The sequence below is a fragment of the Dasypus novemcinctus genome, chromosome 5 (assembly GCF_030445035.2).
Source record: "Dasypus novemcinctus isolate mDasNov1 chromosome 5, mDasNov1.1.hap2, whole genome shotgun sequence".
NCBI lineage: Eukaryota > Metazoa > Chordata > Mammalia > Cingulata > Dasypodidae > Dasypus > Dasypus novemcinctus.
In genome coordinates, this window is record NC_080677.1 from 164,468 (window position 1) to 185,675 (window position 21,208).

The 21,208-nt window shown below is 43.8% G+C and overlaps 1 protein-coding gene across 2 annotated transcripts in view; it reads left to right on the forward strand.

Annotated features, from left to right (window-relative positions):
* Positions 1-21,208, forward strand: part of VOPP1 (VOPP1 WW domain binding protein) — a 125,002-nt gene that overhangs the window by 40,101 nt on the left and 63,693 nt on the right. Inside the window, exon 2 of one of the 2 annotated variants that reach the window (XM_058296576.2) lies at positions 10,394-10,452. The exons of the other annotated variant lie outside the window; for it this stretch is intronic. Coding sequence (XP_058152559.1) covers positions 10,394-10,452 — 59 coding nt within the window. The remainder of the gene's footprint in view (positions 1-10,393; positions 10,453-21,208) is intronic. 2 annotated transcript variants of the gene reach the window in all.

The window sequence follows — 21,208 nt, forward strand, 5'->3', positions numbered from 1 at the left end:
ACCCTGCACACTGAACAGAAGGAAAGGGTGTGGAATTCATATGCAATCCACATGGTTTAAATCCCTACACCCTTGCTCTTTACTCCTTGTGTGCCAAAGCCATAGGCTTCTGTTTTCTCAAAGTCACCCATGTCTACTGTTCTCTTAACTTGGGCTAGAAAAAGTATGTGCCATTTGGTTCTGGAAATGAATACTGTGTCTGCTCATACTCACTCAGTACAGAGAGGTGTGGAGTACTGGAAGAGGATTACTAGAGGAATTAGCAAGGAGTTGTTATTCTGTGCTTATTTCAGTCCTGGCTAAATATGGGTGACTATATTTAGAGGACTTAACTTCATCTGTAGCTATCCTAGTGCTTGAATACTTTCTACCAGAATTCTTCCCTGATTGCCAACTTCTTGCACACCTTTGCAACTTACATCTTAGATGCCCTTGTTTGAGTGCTCTTCCCGTCTGACAGCAGGCATTGCCTTATAACCCCACATCCTCGGTGTTGCTAATTGTCTAAATTGCATGTTACTGCTATCTGTGCTGTCTTGAAGAAATGCATGAAATGCTTATATGCACATCATTGCCTCCAGTATACACACGGAAGGAATATATTTTTAAATTTTTTAAAAGTGTTAATAAATTTTTATTAGAGAAGTTGAGAACTTACAAAACAATCATATATGTGTGTGGAATTCCCATGTAACACCCATCCACCAACACACTACATTGGGTGGAACATTTGTTACAGATTTTGAGATTCTGTCGTTAGACTACCACCACTTACCATGGTCTAAAGCATACATTTGGTATATATTTTTTCCATACCTCCCTCTTTTTAACATGGTACATCTTTGGCACTGATGCAAGAATATTACATATTACTGTTAACTATAGTCCATAGGTTACATTAATTGTATTTTCTCACCTGAAAGGACTCTTGCGTTGTGAGCTCTTCCAAGGCTTTCTGTTTGCCTAGGATCTAGTTAGCACAGAGTCCTAGCTACAGAGCATATCCAACCAGTGACAGAAAGCACCTGATATTTCCTGAGAAATCTGCTTTAGGTTTTTGTAGATGGTTAATCCTTAAGAAGCAATGGCTGTATCTTTACAAAATGCATAGATATACTTTTAGGTGTAGGCATAGGACCTTGAAATTGATTTTTTTTCCTTTTAGTTTATATATATTTTAAACTTTCTGGAGGAAGTGGGGCTTGTTTTTGTTTTTTTTTAAGTGGATTTTGGAAAACTAAATAATGCGCATGTAAAAGGTATTACATATTCAAAAAATTTGTTTTCAAGAGCTTTGCAAGTATTGCCTCTGCTTAGATGATAGATTATCACAGGTAAAGGATCCTTGGAAGTCATTTGTTCCAGAGAATTAGGAAAACTTGCTCAAGACACACAGTTAAGCAGAGCTCTTAGCTGGCTGTGTGATTCGTTCAGATATGCCCCTGACCTGGCTGGGCATTTTGATACATACGCTACAGTAACTTCATAAAGCCACCTTGTAAATTAAGCAGGGAAGACAGCAGTTCCTAGTTTAGAAATGAGGAAGCTGAGACCAAGACTGACTGCCGTGGCTGGTAAGTGACAGCGTCAGAATTTGAACCCAGTTCTCAAGTTCCCTTTTTTATCCTTCCCTCTTTGGGTCCCTCTTTGCCTCCCAACTTGGGAGCTTCTTCTAGTGGAACCGTTCAGTGCCTTTTTTCCTATGCTACCTATCCAGAGGGAATCTCTTCACCTCCTTCTTGGCGCAAGGCCACATCCCGGCAGCATCTGGTCTGCAGGCTGGCTGTGACACCCGACACTCGGCTAGCAATCCTTTACTGAAGAGGGGGCTCGGCAGTGAGAGCACCTGTAACTTTTTGGTGCTTACTCAGTGGTTTTCATTGTTGGTTCATGAGGCTGGTGACTTTCATCACATTCGGCTATAAAATGGAATACCATGTATTAACTGTAATGGCATGTTGTATATGTGTATTGTTACAATATCAACCTCTCTTAGAAAAACACTGTTAAAAAAACTCTAGCTACCAAAAATAATGAAGAGAATTCCTGGATACTGGCCGATTTCAAAAGTGTAAACCAAATGAAACTGCATCTCTGTGCTAGGTAACTCTGTTTAAAAGGCTTTTTCTCTTCTGTGTTAGGCAATAGGGCTCTAACTTTTTTCTTAAGAGAATCTTTTATAAAGAAACTTTTTGGGGTTGATATTTTTCAAAATATGTTTTGGTAGCTCGGTGAAACTTGTCAGAGCTTACTGGCAAATAACTGTAGACACAAAGTAACCAACATGCCTAAAACGGATTAATATCTCAGAAAAATGTCAGTAAGAAATTTTGGGGGAGGTTAGAGGAAGAGTGGGATGAAAATGGCACCCCTAACTCCTGTGCAGCTCCAGGAAGAGGCTGCAGGGGACACTTTCCTGGAAATGTCGTTGTGAGCACTGGTTTCCCGGGCATCTGCTCTGCCTGGCTGCTGAGAAGTGGTAATGCAGTAATGCCCAGGAGACTTTAGAGAACGTTTTCTGTCTGGGAAGCTTTTTTTTTTTTTTTAATCTTTTGGGCTTAATTTTATATTTTGCATATGAAAAACATTTACCTGTTTCAAAGTCAGGCTGTATATAAAGATACTCTCAGAGAAATCTCATCCTTGTCCCCATCTCTTCCACCCCAACCACCTGTGTTCCTTAGGGTGACCATTTTCGTTAGTTTCACTGTAACCGTCCTGAGTCTTTTTATTGAAAAAAGCCAAATGTGCCATTTTCCTCCTGTGTAGAAGGCGGCATACTAGGTACACCCTTTTTGCACATTGCTTCTTCATGCTCCTTTTCCTTTTGGCTGCAGAGGACCCGTGGTGTGGAGGCACGGCTTTATTTAACTGGCCTTCTGTGAATGGGCATTGGCATTGTTTCCAGGATTCTGCCGTTAGAAATAATTCCACAATAAATAACCTTATGCAAATGCTGTTTCATGTTTGTGGAGGGAAATCTTCAGTGTTGAAAGAGAAACGCATCAGTACTTTTCCACATATTGCAAAATTTCCTTCCCACCGGCAGTGTTTGAGAGTGCCTGGGAGAGGTGCCATAGGTAGCTATTCAGTGCTTTTGTTTTAACCCTTTGCAACCTTAAAAACACACGTGTGGTGCCTGGAGCTTGTACCAGAGAGAAGCACCGTGAACCGTGCCTGTGGGTGTGAGCCCATCCCAAATAGGATTTTTGATGCAGCTACTGTCAGCTGAGGTGTAGCCCAGCGGAATCAGGATGCATCTTAATCCTATTACTGGAGTCCTTTATAAGCAGAATGACATTCAGCCACAGAGAGAAAGTCATGGGGAGAAGCCGGAAGTCAGCCCTCTGGGTGCATTGCCACGTGACAGGACAGCCAAGGATCACGGATCACCGACAGCCGACCCCAGAGCACCCGTTTTCCGGGAGAAAGCATCGCCTTGCTGACGCCTTGATTTGGGACTTCTGGCCTCAGAACCACGAGCCAGTCAGTTCCCATCGCTGAAGCCAACCCGTTGCCTGGTACTTGTTTTAGCAGCTGGGAAGCTAAAACGACATGCGTGTATGGCATCTCTACCTTCACAGCACATCTGTATGATCATTATTTCCGCCGGGGGTGGAGTGGGAGGTGAGCGTGCAGAAAGCCAAGCCTGGGGAGCTTGCCTTTCCCCAGATCCCTGGGCTTGGGACGGCAGAGCCGCGAGCAGGTGCAGAGCCTTCCCGTCGCGCTCTGGCTCTCCTGCCGCCACCACGTAGTCTTAGAACGGTGCAGGGCGAGCACAGTGCTTCCTCGAGGTGGTGGCGATCAGTCCGGGAGCAAAAGCCAATGTGAGTTTTAATTTTGCAGCCACAAAGAAATGTGTGACTCAAAGCAAGATGCAGATTTTAAGCCCATGAAATGGTGTTCATAATAGTCACGTACCCCAGAGATGATGGGAATTCAAAAGTGTGAATGTACTTTGGCCGTTTGGAAGAGAAAAAAAAATCCATTTGAAAATGCAGTACTTCAGTGCTCTTCTCATCATTACCTTAGGAGTTGGAACGTGTGGTTGCAGGGGAGGCAGCACACCCCTCAGATGAGGGAGCTCTTTAAGTCAAGGGGAAGGGGGCTATGGGAGCAGGACAAGCGTGCTCTCCCCCAGCACCGCTGTTGCCTCACTGCCTTTTGCTCCTTGGTTGTGGGAAGTTGAGGTATCTGTGGGAGTGGCCAGGGCGGCAGGAGGGACAGAGGGACAAAGGTTTTTCAGGCTGATGACCACTGTCAGTGGCTTTGGTGCCAGCTGGCATCAGGAAAGCCGTTTCTTGATTGTTTGCCGCTTGAATGTCAAATTCCAAGAAAGTTTACCTATCTCTTGCAGTAATCGAGAATAAGGGAAGAAACCGTTAAAATACCAAGAAGGAATAGCCAGGTTCTCAGTTTGTAACAGCAGTCTCTGGTGAAATGAATTTGTAATTTGTGGCAGAGACCTGAAACTGCTCTTCCTTGCTAAAATAAATTGATTTCTTTGGCTGTCTGAACTTCATTTCTTGAACTGGACAGGAGCTAGCCTAGTCTAAATTAAACTCACTTTCCATGAATAAAACCGGGTCACACGGGGCCGGCTGAGTGTGTGAGTCTTAGGCCCATTCAGCACACACCTGCACCTAGTGTTGCCCTCGCCCCCCGGCTGGCCCGTGGGTGCTCAGCGTGCGTTAGCCTTCGGGTCGGTCGCTCGACTTGGTAAGGACCGTCAGGCGGACCTGCCGGCGTAGCGCAGTGGTGGGTGGGGAAGGGAGGCGTCAGCGCACACCTGCGGGATCCCAGGGAAGGAGGGCCCTGGCTCGGCGCTGAGCCAGCTGCCTCCCGCCTGGCCTGCCTCTGGCCAGCTGCGGCCCTGGGCCCCTTCCTAGTTTTCCTGTGCAGGAGCCGGGCACCGTAGTATTTCAGAGGTTTTATTTGCATGTAGAAGCCAATGAAGTAGATCATGGAGGCAGGAAACTGAATTTTTAGAAAAAGGACTGAGTGCCATCATTTAAAATTTTATTTCTGGGAAGCGGATGTGGCTCAATTGATGGAGCGTCCGCCTAGCATATGCGAGATCCAGGGTTCAAACCCAGGGCCTCTTGGCCTGTGCGGTGAGCTGGCCCACACACAGTGCTGATGCGTGCAAGGAGTGCCGTGCCACGCAGGGATGGCCCCTGTGTAGGGATGCCCCATGTGCAAGGAGTGCACCCCTTGAGAAAAACGCAGGCTGCCCAGGAGTGGGGCCGCACACGTGGAGAGCTGATGCAGCAAGATGATGCAATAAAGAAGAGACACAGATTCCTGGTGCCACTGAGAATGCAAGCCACTGAGAATGCAAGCAGAAGAACACACGGTGAATGGACACAAGACAGCAGACAGTGGTGGTGGGGGAAGGGGAGAGGAATAAAATAAATCTTAAAAATTTTTTCTTTTTTAGGCTTTTTTTGTTGTTAAATTTCTTTTTAGAAATTTTTTTTTTTTAGGTACAGGGGAATGAGGAATGAACCCAGGACCACATATGTGGGAAGCTGGTGCTCAACCACTCACCAAGACATATCAGCTTCCCTGACTTGGCTATTTTGTTTGTTTTCTTTGTTGTTTGTTTTTGTTTTCTCAGGAGGCACTGGGAACCAGACCTGGGACCTCCTGTGTGGGAGGCGGGCCCTCAACTGCTTGAGTCACATCTGCTCCCTAAACTTTTTTTTAAAATAGAGCAGTTGTAGGTTTACAGAAAAATCACACAGAAATTATACTGCTCCCATACATCTGCCTCTTGCACACAACAGTTTCCCTATTATTAGTGTGGTACCTTTGTTACAATTGATGAAACATTATTATTATAATTGTACCATTTGCTATAGCCCATTGTTTACCTTTGGATTCCCTCTGTGCTGTAAAGTTCTGTGGTTTGTTTTTGTTTTCATGGTAACTTATTACCATGTAAAATTTCCCATTTTATCCACTGGTGTTGACTCCTCACTGAGCTGTGCCTCCGTCAGCATCGTCCTTGGCCGGCCAAGGTTTCCATCGCCCCTTCTGCTAAATCAGAGGCCTTTACAAGCGGGTTGGCGTAAACAGTGGGCGTTTCCTGCTCGCGGCTGCGAGGTTAGGCGAGACCCGGCATCGAGGGGCTGCCAGTGGCTTCTTCCCCGGGCTGTGCTGCTCTGGGGCTGGCTGCCCGACATCCCTGGGTCTTCGGCTTTTCTGTCACAAAGCAGTGCATGTGGCGGCATCTCCTTTTTCCTCCCCGTTCCGCTCACTTCCAGTTTCTTGCCTTTTCCTGGTTCCCTTTGCTTGTAAGGTCAGCCCATCCCCGTTCAATTTGGGTGACCTTAACTAACAGCATCTTCAAAGGCCCTGTTGACAAATAGGCTCACATCAGTTTGGAAACTGAATGTGCCTTTTCCAGTTTCCAACCTGGCAACTGAACAACTCCAGCAGAAACTCTGTGCAGTTCAGCACTAACTCCCTGTTCCCCACCCCACTGTGATCCCTGGAAACCTGTATTCTAGATTCTGAATTTGTGAATTTTCATATTTTGCTTATTTCCTCTAGGTGAGATAGTAAAATATGGGTGCTTTTGTGCCTGGCTTCTTTCACGCAGCAGGACGTCTCCAGCGTTCGTTCATGTTGTGGCATGCGCGAGACCCTCCCGGCTGACGAATCAGCCGCTGTATGTATGGACCACACTTGTTTATCCATTCACCTGTTGATGGACGCCAGGGTTGCGTCCACCTTTTAGCAGTTGTGAATAATGCTGCTCTGAACATCGGCGTGCAAATATCTGTTCTAGTCACTGCTTTCAATTCTATTGGGTATATAGCTGGAAGTGAAATTGCTGGGACATACGGCAATTCTGTCCTTAGCTTTCTGAGGAATTGTTAAACTGTTTTCCACAGTGGGTACACCATTTTACATTCCTGCCAATGATGTGCAAGGGTTCCCATTTCTTCATATCCTCTCCCTTACTTGTTATTTTGTTTCCTTTTTTTCTTTTCTTTTTCTTGGCCCCTGGTCATGTGCAGGCAGGCTGGCAGGTCTTCCTCAACGGATTCACTTGAGCCTCCATTTAGGCTTGCTTGCTTTTTATTGATGGTTTCTTCTCCTTTTAAAAGTGGCCAGTCTAGAGTGTGTGAAATGGTATCATTGTGGTCTTGATTTGCATTTCCCTGATGATTAATGATGTTGAGCATCTTTTCATATGTTTATTGGCCATTTGTATTCTTTGAAGAAATATCTATTCAAGCTTTTTCTAATATTTTCTTTTTATTTTGAAATACTTTCAGGCTTACAGGAGAGTTATAAAAACAATACACACCTCCACAGAGAACTCCAGCACAGCCCTGAACCTCCAGATCCCCAGAGCCACTTAGCATTTTGCCACATTTGCAAGCATCGTTCTGTCTACCCATTTGTCTGTCTATGTCTGTCTGTCTGTCTTTCTATCCATTTTCTTTTTTTTTTTAAGATTTATTTTTTTAAATTTATTTCTCTCCCCTTCCCTGCTCGCCCCCGCCCCCAGTTGTCTGCTCTCTGTGTCCATTCGCTGTGTGCTCTTCTGTAACCGCTTCTATCCTTATTAGCGGCACCAGGAATCTGTGTTTCTTTTTGTTGTGTCATCTTTTTGTGCGTGCAGCGCCATTCTTGGGCAGGCTGCACTTTCTCTCACGCTGGGGGCTCTCCTTACAGGGCACAATCCTTGTGTGTGTGGCTCCCCCACACGGGGGACACCCCTGCGTGTCAGGGCACTTCCTGCACGCATCAGCACTGCGCACGGGCCAGCTCTACACGAGTCAAGGAGGCCCGGGGTTTTGAACCTTGGACCTCCCATGTGGTAGGCAGATGCCCTATCCATTGGACCAAGTCCGCTTCCCTATCTCTCTATCCATTTTCTGAACACTTGAGTGTAGGTCATCATGCACCTTGAGCACTTAATACTGCCAGGTACATTTCCTAAGACCAAGGGTATTGACTTATGTAACCTCGTTAAGTGCAGTTATCAAGGTCATGAAATTTAACATTGATGTAAAGTTTACCATCTAAATTCTAATTTTTTCATATGTCCTAAAAATGCCCACTTGAGACTTTTCTCCTCTTTGCTAAATCCCATCCAGGATCATCTGTTGCATTAGTTGTCATTGTCTCTTTGGTTGTTCTTTCTTCTTTTTTTAATTATGAAAACACATGTACAACATGAACTTTCCCATCTCAGCTACTCTCAAGGGTACCATTCATTGGGATTAACCACATTCACGACACTGCTGTGCCCTCACCACCTTCCATTCCTAAAACGTCCCCTCTCCCCAAGCAGAACCCTGCACCCACTAGCCATTAACTCCCCACTCTCCCTGCCTCCCATTCCTGGAAACCTGGATCCTAGTTTCTGTCTCTATGAGTCTTGTGTATTCCCAGTATTTTCTTTGTTGTTACCATGGAGTTTAAATGTAACTTCTTAAATCTATAGCGGTCTCATTTGTTTTGATACGAACCTAACTTCAACAGTATACATGAGCTATGTTCCTGTACTCATCGTTCCCCTCACCTTTATGTAGTTTTTGCCACAGATTACCTGTCTATACGTCATGAATCCAAAACCACTAATTTTCATTACATTTTATGCATTTGCCTTTTAGATCCTGAAGGAAATAAAGAGTAGAGTTATAAACCATAAAAACAGTAGTACTGGCATAAATCTATATACCCATGCCACTACCCTCACTGGAGATCTTTATTCTTCATGCAGCTCCTGTGGACTGCTGTCCTTTCCTTTTTATCTGCAGAGCTCTCTTTAGCATCTCTTATAGGCCAGTCTTGTGGTGCTGAACTCCCTCAGCTTTAGTTTATCTGGGAATGTCTTAATCTCTCCCTTATTTTTTTTTTAAAGGAGGGACCAAGGATTGAACCTGGGACTTCATGTATGTGAAGCAGGTGCTCCACCACTGAGCTACACGCACTCTGCTCTCCGTCATTTCTGAAAGGCAGTTTTGCTGGATGTAGAATTCTTGGGTGATAATTTTTTACTTTTAGGACTTTAAATATATTAATCCCACTGCCTTCTTGCCTTATGGTTTCCAATGAGAAAAAGGCTCTTTATCTTATTGAGGCTTCTCTTTAAGTGACATGTTGCTTATGACTTTCAGAATTCTTTCTTTTCTTTAACTTTTTCAACAACTCAGTTTTTTTGAAACGTATTAATAAAGCATACAATTCATCCAAAGTGTACAAAAAATGGTATTTGGTACAGTCATAAAGTTGTGCATTTATCACTTCAATCATTATTAGAGCATTTTCATTATTTCAATAATAATAAACAAAAGGCAAGCAAATAAGAAAATTATTTACCTCTTAATCTCTCTGTACTGTGTATAACTGCTATTTCTTGCTGTTCTTTTTATTTTTCTCAAAAATGCCCCATGTTACACTTTTTCTTCCCTCTCCCTCCCTTCAGAACCTTTGGTAGCCACTCTTTATATCAACATTAGAAGTTCTTCCGTTACTAGAATAATAATAAGTCTACTTAGTCTGTAGTTTCATTCCACCCCTTTTGTTTGTTCATTGCTCTCTCTTGAGGATTCTGGTGCCCACTCTGCTTCGATTGAGAGGGGCTCAGATCCCAGGGGCAGGTGGATGGGCGTGTCCTCCTCCTTGGAGGGGCGAGAATTGGCCCAGCCCCTTGAGTGGCACTGAGCTTCCTTCCGCAGCCCTTGCAGACCCACTTGCCGACCCACTTGCCCTGCCCTCGCATTCTTGAGACCCACCTCCGGAGGCCCAGCGGGAGGCTCGTATTGTCCTGCCTCAGTCCCTGCCTTCCTAATTCTCACCTCGTGTGTGAGCGAGACCAGGGCTGCGTCCTGATGATGCTGAGTGAAGCTGGACCTGCGGATGCCATCCCCGTGTGGGACCAATGATTTCAGTGTGGCTTTGGGAAAATTCTGGAATATCAAGCTCTAGAAAGGTCCAGACTACAAAGATTTCAGTGTGGCTTTGGGAAAATTCTGGAATATCAAGCTCTAGAAAGGTCCAAACTACAAGTACTTTATTTCCATCATTCTTTAAATATCTGAAGTGCTGTATCATGCAGAGTTAAAAAATTGGTGGCTTTCATTTTAGCTTAATAATGAAAGGTCATGCTCAGTGTACCGGATATGTGGAAGGCTAGAAAAGTCAACGGAAAAAGAGATATTCTTTGGTATTTACTTCCCTTTTTGAAAATTTTGAGGAAATAAAAATCTCCAAGGAAAAGAGGTAGACCTTCTCCTTCTCCCCCCAACCCCCAGCTAGTCACACTTTTCAGCCATAGACGGTCGTGCTTCCTTGTCTCCTCTGTGCGATCTTTTCTATACCGTGCTGATCACTGCTCACCGAGAGTTTCTCTTTCTTCTCTTTCCAGTGCGCAGAGGCCAAAAAGCACTGCTGGTATTTTGAAGGACTGTACCCCACATACTACATGTAAGTATTGGCCCTTTTCTGTTTGTTTTGTTCTGTGGTCACGTCTCTCTGAGAATTTTTTCTTTAATAGGTGCAGGTCTGGGCAGTGATGGGGGCGGCCTGGGTGTGCCCCCCTCACCCCCAGCTCCAGTCCTGCCTGTCTGCTGCCCGATGAGCAGGTGACCTTGCAAATGGCATTCAGCCGGCTCAGACCAGTTTATGTGCATGTTCTGTTCCCTAATGTGGATTGGTAAAGGCGGGGAGTGATAGCTGGGTAAGGCCCAAATTGTGTTGGTTTATACAGATTTCCCTAGGCAGAGGGAGGGAGGATAGTAGCAGTAAAATTATGATCTTCAGAAGGACTACAAAAAGCCCTCAGCTGAGCTGCTGTGACGGTGTGTGTGCACGTGCATGTATATGCTCGTGCAAGCGTATGTGCAAAATAGCACTCATCTGCCCCTAGAGAGGTCCAAGGGCCAGGCGGGCATTGCCGGTGGTTTGTGGCAGGCAATGCCTACTCCTCTGCCCCCTAGCGCAAGCACTGCAAGCACTTCCACTCTGTCCCTGTGTGATTTCAATAGCTGTCCTGCCGGCCACTAGCACGCCATACCACTTGCCTACGTGGCCTCATTCACTCTTCGGCTTATTAACTTTTTGCTTTTGAGTACCATAGGCTTTGAGTGGCATGCCCCAACCAATTTTTTCCTCAAAGCCTGTTATTTTCAGTATAGAATTTTGTCAATGTGAGCTTTTTCAGGACTGCACATAATGGCATTAGAGCAGAAACACTGTCTTTTAGCATACAGGTGTTCACAAATGGTTTTAGAATCTGATATGATGCTAAATACATGGTGAGAGCAAACATGCATCAATGAGGGCTATTTCTGAGTCGGCTAGTATGTATGTTGTCTTACCTGTGTTTCTTGGAGATGGAGCTGGTTTTTTTTTTTTAAAGATTTTATTTATTTCTCCCCCTCCCTGTTGTCTGCTCTCTGTGACTATTCACTGTGTGTTCTGTGTCTGCTTGTATTCTCACTAGGTGGCTCCGGGAACTGATCCCAGGACCTTCTGGATTGGGAGAGAGGTGCTTACTCTCTTGTGCCACCTCTGCTCCCTGTTCTACTATGTCTTCTTACTTTCTCTCCTCTGTGTCTCTTGTTGCATCATCTTCTGCGCCAGCTGTCCGTGTCAGCTGGCACTCCTGTGTGGGTCGACGCTCTTGTGTGGAATGGCATTCCCACGCAGGGCGGCACTCCTGCACAGGGTGACATTCCCGTGTGGGCCAGCTTGCTGCATGGGCCAGCTTGCCCTCACCAGGAGGCCCTGGGTACCGAACCCTGGACCTCCTATATGGTAGATGGGAGACCAATTGGTTGAGCCACATTCGTTTCCCTGGAGGTGTTTTTAATCTTGCGGAGACCAATGGTAGAAGGAGAAAGGTTGCCTGTGTGTAAATAGGGATGAACAGCAGGGAAATGTGTGGTTTTGTTGCTTTGGCTTCACCCCAACAACGAGGAACCCCTAACGCACACATCACTGTAGTCTGGCAGAAAGCCTCTGCAGGTGCAGAAAGAAAGCAGCATAAGGACTTCGGCTCTAATTACAGAGTTATCAGGTTGAAGAAAAATGGTGGTGGGATAATGGAGATAAAATATTTTGGTTCTCCTAAGTACAAGCTTTTATTGTTTCAGCTTCTTCCCCAAATTGGATCTGCCATGCCCCCTATGTGTTCTTCCTAGGACCACGTGTGTTTCTTGTTCGGTGACTCAGCTGGTGAATGACTTCCTGCTTTTTTAGGTACTGGGAGTCAGAGTTCACTGCCTTGTATTCATTTGTTCCTTTATTCATTCACTCTTTGGTAAATGGCTTTGAAGCAGTTATTCTGTTTCTGCATTCAGACCTGCTGGTTTGGTTTTGGACTGAACCCATCTTTCCCCCTTCCTGTGGGAATGGTCCAGCGTCCTCCAGCTGACTCCTGAGAAGTTGAAAAGTGAAGTCACTCTCAGGCGCTGGATACTGAGGCTCGGTGTCAGAGGGAGCATTTACGCAGCCACAGGCGTCGTTCTGTGCTGCTGTGGGAACCAAGATCTGTGAGCATCATGGTCACTTGAAGGCCCCATCTCCGTGGACGAGTCTTCTCGTTCTTCCTCTGCTCTCGCCGCCTCCTAGTTTCCCGGAGCTTCGCCTGGCTCCTCACTTCGTTACGCCCAGGGAACATGTCGTGAGCTTTCTGGTGGGTCTCCTTTTAGTATCTTCTCCCACCCAGGTCTACCTTCTTTCTAGACCACATCACTTTCCTGCTTCATAGCACTAGGGACCAAGTCTAACTTCTTAGCTCCCTTTGATAGGAGGTCTCCAAGATACTTGTCTGGTGAACCTTTTCTCTTGATCGAGGATCCCACAGGCCTCCAAATATTTGACTTTGCCTGATGCACAGTGAACACCTCCCCGCCCCAGTGTCAAGTCATGCTTTTCTTTCCAGCCCCCACCCTGCAGTCAGCATTTATGCAGATGACTCTCTGTCACTCCCAGTTCTCTCCCTGGCAGACCTCTTGTTCTGTGTGAAGCCTTCAGTGACCCAGTTCAACCGCCAGATTTTGACACCCCTTCTCCTTTTGACTCTGCTGTAGCACCTCGTGTATTCTTTGCCAACGACACGTGGTATACCACATTGTCCATTGTGTGACCACTTCCAGGATGGGTGCCATCATTTGTCCATCTGTTTAGCCTCAGTGCTTTGCACAGTACACAGCCCTCGATGTTTGTCTTCATGCCTTGTGCTATTTACTTTTCTACCAGCTCTCTTCTCCCCGTTTTTATTTCCTGTATTCTGGCACCCTTTCCTTATGCATAGATTTTTAAGTGTTTGGACTCCAGAGTCCAAAGAGTTCAAATATTTGTTCTGTGATGTCCTAGCTCCCTGATCTTGTCCAGTAGCTTCTTTGTGTACAAAATAGGAAAACAAAGGCTGACCTTCAAGGTTTGTAGCACGTGGTTGGGGCTGAAATTGTGTATGCATATACTCCTGTGCGAGGCCGGTTTCTGTCTCTGCTGAGATTAGTTCCTTTACAAACGGAACCCGCCGCTTCCCTGCGCACGTGAGGAGTGTCAGTGCCGTGGCACAGCCCTAGGCGGGGAGCGGTGCCTGGGAGCGCACTCTTGTCAGGCAGGCTGCATGCTTTGAATGGCATCGGTTCTCTAGGCTGGGGGCTGTTGAACACAGGAAAGCTTCCCTACTTTCCGTCAAGGTGGGGTAATGAAGCATTTTTAGCCGAGGGGAGCAAGGGGAAGTTGATGAGCTGTGTTCTCCTCCATCCAAGCTTGTCTTGGCCAAGGACAGATTTGCCACAGGCCAGACGGTAGCTGCAGAAAGGTCACGACCCTGCTGGAGAAGTGGCTGCCCTGAGGTTTAATCTCCTGGGGGAAGTCAGCATTCTTTGAAGCAGGCCTCGTGGTGGTTTCTGCGGCTTTGGCGGACCGTGAGACTCAGTCCAGCTCAAGCTCCCTCTTCTGCTTGGGGCCTGGGCAGGTCCTGGAATCCTGGCTCCATGACGTGTTGGCTTTCCACTGCACCAGACAGCCTCTTGACAAGGGTTGAGTGTGCAAGGCAGCTTTCTAGGGGCTTTATTTATTTGATCTACAAGTATTTGTTGACTGTCTGCCATGTGCCCGCTGCTGGGGATACAGTCAGGCGCAGGACATGGAAGGGCCTGGTGCCTCTGGGAACTGCCTGATGATCATGTTTGATTGACCGGTTATTTTTTTCTTATTGGTCAGTTACTCTTGAAGCATCTTTAACATTAAATTAAAGAGCCATTGAATCATAACAGCTCTCACTTAAAAATAATTTTTTTCTGAATATTCTACCTATCATTTGTTTGGGATAAAGTGCTTTGTATAACATTCTCCAAAACAGATAATTCCTTAAAGATGTTGATTCAAGGTGGTATCCTTTTTATTTTGTTGTAGATAATTTTCCCCCTGCAGAAAATACATTCTAAACGACGTCTTTCTTTTCTGATTATAATTTACCATGTGGAATGCGTTAGGGAGAAAGCATCTAGGTACAAGCTTGTTTGAGAGATTTTGTGCCTCTACCTCCTAGCCTGTCTGGTCTTTTGCTTTCTCCTTTTTTTTCCCCCCATTATTTTTACAAATAAACACTCTGCCTTCCCCCTGCCTCCATTTCTCTCTCCCCACCCCCCACCCCAGGAACCTCTAATCTGCTTTAGAATCACTCTGAATTTTCTATTTCTAATCATCTCTTCCAAGTGATATCATACCATTTTTGCCCTTGTGTGTCTTGCTTATTCCACTGAGCATGTTTTCAAGGGTCTTTCATGTCTCAGAACTTCATTTTTTTCTTATGGTTGAATAATATTCCATTGTGTACTTGTATCACACTTTGTTTTGCATTCATTTGTTGATGACAGTTGGGTTGTTTCCAGCATTTAGCTATTGTAAATAATACTGCTATGAATACTGGTGTACAAGTATCTGTTGGTGACCGTGTTTTCACTGTCTTTTTGGTATATACCTACAAGTGGGATTGCTGAGTCCAATGGTAATTCTGTTAACTTTTTGAGGAATTGCCATATTGCCTTTCACAGTGGCTGTGCCATTTTACATTCCCACGAACAATGCACTGGAGTACCAATTTCTCTGCATTCTCTCCAACACTTATTTTCCGTTTTTTGAACAATAGCTGTACTTGTGTGACGTGGTTTCTCATTGTGGTTTTCATTTGCATTTCCCTAATGGCTAATGATGTAAAGCATCTTCTCATCTCTTTATTGGCCATTTATGTATTTTCTTTGGAGAAATGATTATTTACATCTTTTGTCCATTTTAAAAATTCAGTTGTTTGCCTTTTTATTGTTGCATTGTAGAAGTTCTTTATATAGTCTGGATATTAAACCCTTGTCCAACATTTGGTTTGCAACTACTTTCTGCAATTCTGAAGGTTGTCTTTTTACTTCCTGGATTATTTCCTTTGAGGCACAAAAGTTTTTAATTTTGATGAAATCAAATTTACCTATTGTTTCTTTTGTTGATCGTGCTTTTGGAGTCACATCTAAGAATCCATTGCTGAATCCCAGGTTGTGAAGGTTTGACCCTATGTTATTTTCTAAGAGTTTTGTAGTTTTGGTTCTTATATTAAGGCCTTTGATCCATTTTGACTTTATTTTCGTATACGGTATGAGGTAGAGGTCTAACGTTACTCTTCTGCTTGTGGATATCCACTTTTCACAGCACCATTTGTTGAAGAGACTATTCTTTCCCCACTGAGTGGACCTGGCACCCTTATAAAAATTCATTTGGCCATAGATATGCGGGTCTATTTCTGGACCTTCAGTTCTGTTCCGCTGATCTATTTATCTTTCTCTGTGCCAGGACAGTTTTGATTACTCTCACTCTGGAGTGCAATTTGAAATCATAAAGTACGTCTTCCTGTTCTTCTTTTTCAAAATTGTTTTGGCTATTCCAGGCTCCTTGTGGTTCCATATTAATTTGAGGATTTCTTTCTCCATTTCTGCAAAAAATGCTGCTGGAATTTTATGTAAGGATTGCATTGAATTTGTATATTGTTTTGGGTAATGTTGACATATTAACAATATTAACTCTTCTAATGCGTGAACATGGGATGCCTTGCCATTTATTTATGTCTTCTTTAATATCTTTCAGTAGTATTTTCTAGTTTTCAGTACACAAACCTTTTATAACCTTAGTTAACTTTATTCCCAGATACTTTATTCTTTTGGATGCTGTTATAAATGGAATTGCTTTCTTAATTTCCTCCTTGGATTGTTCATTATTGATATCTAGGTACAGAATTGGTTTTTGAATGTTGATATTGTATTAATACTGTGCCACTTTGCTGAATTCATTTATTAGCACTAATAGTTTTTTTATGGAATTTTTTTGTTTGTTTGTTTATATATATAAGGTCATTTTGGCTGGAAGTGGAGAGATTTTTAATTCTTCTTTTCCAATTTGGAATTTGGAATATTTTCTTTTTCTTCCCTAATTGCTCTGGCAATTATTAGTATTAGTACAATACTGAATAGCAGTGGTGAAAGTGGGCATCCTTATCTCATTCTTAATTTAAAAAGATAAAGCTTTAAGTCTTTCAACCATTAGATATGACATTAGCTGTGGGTTTCCTTCCTAATGGCCTTTATCATGTTGAGAAAGTTCCTTTCTATTTCTACTTTTCTGAATGTTTTTATAAAGAGTGCTGGATTTTATCATGCCTTTTTTAGCATATATTGAGATAATCGTGTGTTTTTTTCTTTTATTTTTTTAATATAGTATATTACATTGATTAATCACAGCTTCAGTAAAAGTGACAGAAGAGATGTGTAGGAAGATCACATCTGAATCCAACTCCATGACAATCAGGATCACAAATTCCAAAGTAGGGCCCACTGGCAAGGCAATGAACTCTAGAGCCATCTGTCATGACCAGAGAACCTGTGTATTTCTGTAGCCCTCAGGAACACCAGTACCTGGTGTCTTTGGGATCCTGCGAGAGGTACATAAGCGCGACCCCTCTGATGACCTCCTGACTTGTTTTGAAGTCTCTTAGCCATATAAACTCATTTGTCTTTACCATTTCCCCCTTTTATTCAAGGTCTTTTTCTAGTTGCATCACCAGCCGGTGATGGTAGTAATCCCTCGGCACCAGGGAGGCTCATCCCTGGAAGTCATGTCCCATGCTGGGGGGAAGGTAATGCATTTACATGCTGCGTTTGGCTTAGAGAGTGGCCACATTTGAGCAACATGGAGGCTCTCAGGAGGTAACCCAAGGCACCCTGCAGCTCTAGGCCTAGTTGAAATTTTAAGTACATAGGCTCATAAGCATAGTCATCAGTATCAAGGGCCCATCATTGGACCATCCTTCTTCACTTGTCTTTGTCTTGGCACTTGGGGGATTGTTGCTGTTCCACTGGGGAATGCAACAGAGCTCTTCAGGATGGGAACTCAGCACTCCCTCAGTTGTCATGTGTAACTCTATCCACTGTGACAATACCCAACAAACATCCAAACATACCTGTATACCCTGTGTGCATGCCCTGGAGAACTCCCTCCCACCCATGGATCCCCCATCAATGATACCGCACCCTAGCGCTCTTCCCCTGCCATACTTGAACCCCTCTGTGGTCCAAAACTTCTTCAAAAATGAATCCTAATATATTGCCAAATTCAGTTAGTAGGAAAAAGGAAATAGTATTGATAGGTTTAAAGATTAGAAATAGAATACCTAATAATTTAGAAAAACTAAAATAAGGTAAAAAATAAATTGGAGTATTAAAAAATGAAAAATATCATAACACTTTGTTTTTGACGTTTTGCCTTTCATCACAGTAATAAGTGTTGCCCTGCATGATTGCCTTGACACTGTACATATTGTCTTTTACAGTCTATTTGGCTGATATTAATTTAGCCACCACCATTCTATTTTGATTACTATTTGCATGAAATATTTTTTCCATCAACATGTTTGCATCTATGGATCTAAGATGGGTCTCTTCTAAACAGCATGTAGTTGGTTCATGTTTCTTTATCCATTCTGCTGATCTCTCTGCCTTTTGATTAGTGAGTTTAATCCATTTACATTTAAGGAAGTTACTAAGGGAAGATTTACTGTTTTGACCTTATACTAGTTGTTTTTTGTAAGTCTTATTCCATTACTACCTTACTTTTGTTTAGATGATCTTTTATAATGATCCCTTTTGAATCACTTGTCCTTTCCTTTTTGGCAGATTTTTTAGATATTTTCCTCATGGTTGCTATGGCATTTTGATATTTATGAATTTCATAAAGAGATATTGGTTATTTTTGTAAGCTGGTCTGTTCCTCTGAGCATGATAGATACCCTTTGATTGATTTAAATTCAAAGGCTTTATGTTTACTTGATTCAATCAAGACTTGGACTTTGACTTGACTATGTCATTATGGCGTGAAGGTTTGAGTCTCCGCCTCCTTGGTGGTCTGTATAAATGGATGCTCAATCAAGAACACAGAAGAGAATACACAGAGGAAGAGAGACTGCTCCATAGATATGGCAGAGGCCCTAGGAAGAGAGATGAGCCATTTGCATGGTAGTTTACAGCTGGTCCTGTGAAGAGACCAGAGTAGCTGAGCCTGGAAAGAAACAAATCCCAGGGAGAGACGAGCCCTATGCCATCCAACAGCTGAGATACCCAGGAAAAGGTGGACCCACGGAAAGAGGGCGGCTGAACCCTCACAGATATCAGCAGCCATCTTGCTTTAACACCTGGCAGCAGACATTTGGTGAGAAAGTAACTTTTATGGTACCTTGAGTTGGGCTCTTCAGGGTCTTGTAACTAAGTGTAAGCTTTTACTCCAGATAAATACTCCTTATAAAAGCCACGAGAGGGAAGCGGACTTGGCCCAGCGGATAGGGCGTCTGTCTACCACATGGGAGGTCTGCGGTTCAAAGCCCGGGCCTCCTTGACCTGTGTGGAGCTGGCCCACGTGCAGTGCTGATGTGCGCAAGGAGTGCCGTGCCACATTGGGGTGCCCCCCGTGTAGGGAAGCCCCCCGCGCAAGGAGTGCGCCCTGCCAAGAGTGCACCCCATAAGGAGAGCCGCCCAGCGCAAAAGAAATTTCAGCCTGCCCAGGAATGGCGCTGCACACATGGAGAGCTGATGCAGCAAGATAACGCAACAAAAAGAAACACAGATTCCTGTGCCGCTGACAACAACAGAGGTGGACAAAAACACGAACATGCAGCAAATGGACACAGAGAACAGACAATGGGGGGAGAGGGGGAAGGGGAGAGAAATAAATTAAAAAGAAAAAGAAAAATATCTTAATAAAACAAAATAAAAGTCACAAGGGTTCTAGTGCTTTGCATCAGCACCCCTTTGGCTGACTAACACAGTTACCATGGGGATGTCATTTAGCATACTAAGCCTATTACAATGCAGTTTTTTTAAAAAAGATTTATTTCTTTATCTCCCCCCGCCCCCGGCTGCTCTCTGTGTCCGTTCGCTGTGTGTTCTTCCGTGTCCGCTTTTATTCTCATCAGGCAGCACTGAGGATCTGTGTCTCTTTTTGTTGCGTCATCTTGCTACGTCAGCTTTCTGTGTGTGTGGCACCACCCCTGGGTGGGCTGCGGTTCGCATGGGATGCCTCTCTTTGCACAGGGGCTAGTCCTTGCATGGGGGGCACCCTTACATGGGGGCATCCCTGCGTGGTCCGACACGCCTTGCACGCAGCAGCACTGCGCGTGGGCCAGCTCACCACATGAGCCAGGAGGCCCTGGGTATCAAACCCTTGGACCTCCTATATGGCAGGCAGATGCCCTTTCTGTTGAGCCACATCCATTTCCCTACAATGCAGGTATTTTACTTCAATGGCCTACCCATACACAGTACCTATTTCCTGCCACCACTCTCTCTTATGTGGTTCATGCCACAAATTACATCTATATGCTTTTGTGCCCAGTAACAAAGATTTATGCGTGTGTTTTGTGCATTTGAATTTTCAGCCTTATAAGAAGTAAAAGACTGCATTACAAATAAAAGACAAAATTTATATTTAACCATGTTGTTACCCACACCAGAGATCTTTATTTCTTCACCCAGCATTGAGATACTCTATACTGTTCTTTCCTGTCAACATGAAGAATACTTTTTAGCATTTCCTATAAGGCAGGTTTAGTGGTAGTGAAGTCCCTCGGTTTTTGTTTGTCCAGAAATGTCTTAATTTCTCCCTCATTGTTTTCATTTTTATTTTTTAAAATTTTTTAATTTTTTAGGTGGTACTGGGATTTGCACCCAGGATCTTGCACGTGCAAAGCAGGCACTCAACCACTGAACTACTCCCGCTTGACTCCCTCATTTTGAGGGACTACATTGCCAGATATATTTTTCTTGGGTAACATATTTTCTTTCAGCATTTTAAGTATGTCCTCCTGCTTCCTTCTGGCCTCCGCTGATTCTGTTGAGGCCTCTGTTGATTCTGTTGGATGTTAATCTTATTAAGGCTCCCTTGTAGGTGACAAGTTGCTTCTGTTGCTGTTGCTGAGTCTGTCTTTGTGCCTGTCAGTGGACACTTTGTAAAATCTTGCAGCATAGATTTATTTGAGTATTGCTTGATGTTTGCTGAGCATCTTGGATTTGTAGATTCATATCTTTCATCAGATTTGGGAAGTTTTCTGTCATTATTTCTTCAAATATTTTTTCTGGCCCTTTATTGCTCTCTTCTCCTTCTGGGTCTTCTGTAAAGCAAATTCTGTTTTGTTGTTGTTGTTGTTTTTCCCTCATTCTCTTCTCTTTCTGCTTCCCAGCGTGGACAATTTAAATTGTTTTGCCATTGAGTTCACTGATCCTTTCTTCTGCCTCCCTCAGTCTGCTCTTCAATTTTCTACTTCAGTTATTTCACTTTTGTGTTATGGAATTTTCATTTTTTTATAATTTCTACATCATTATTGCAATTCTCAATTTTAATCAGATTGTTTTCCTGATTTTTTTCAGTTCTTTGTCCCATTGTCCATGTTTTCTTTTAGTTCCTTGATCCTATTAATGAGAGTTGTTTGAAGATCTTTGATTAATAATTCCAGAGAGTGATTCCTCAGGAATATTTTCTTTTGAGTTATTTTTTTTTCCCTGTTACTGGGCCATATTTTCCTGTCTCCTTATATGTTTTGTAATTTTTTGTTGTTGTTGAGAACTAGACATTCTGCATACTAGCTCTTTACAGCCACGTGGATGCTAGTGGGAAGCTGTAAGTTCTGCTCAGAGGG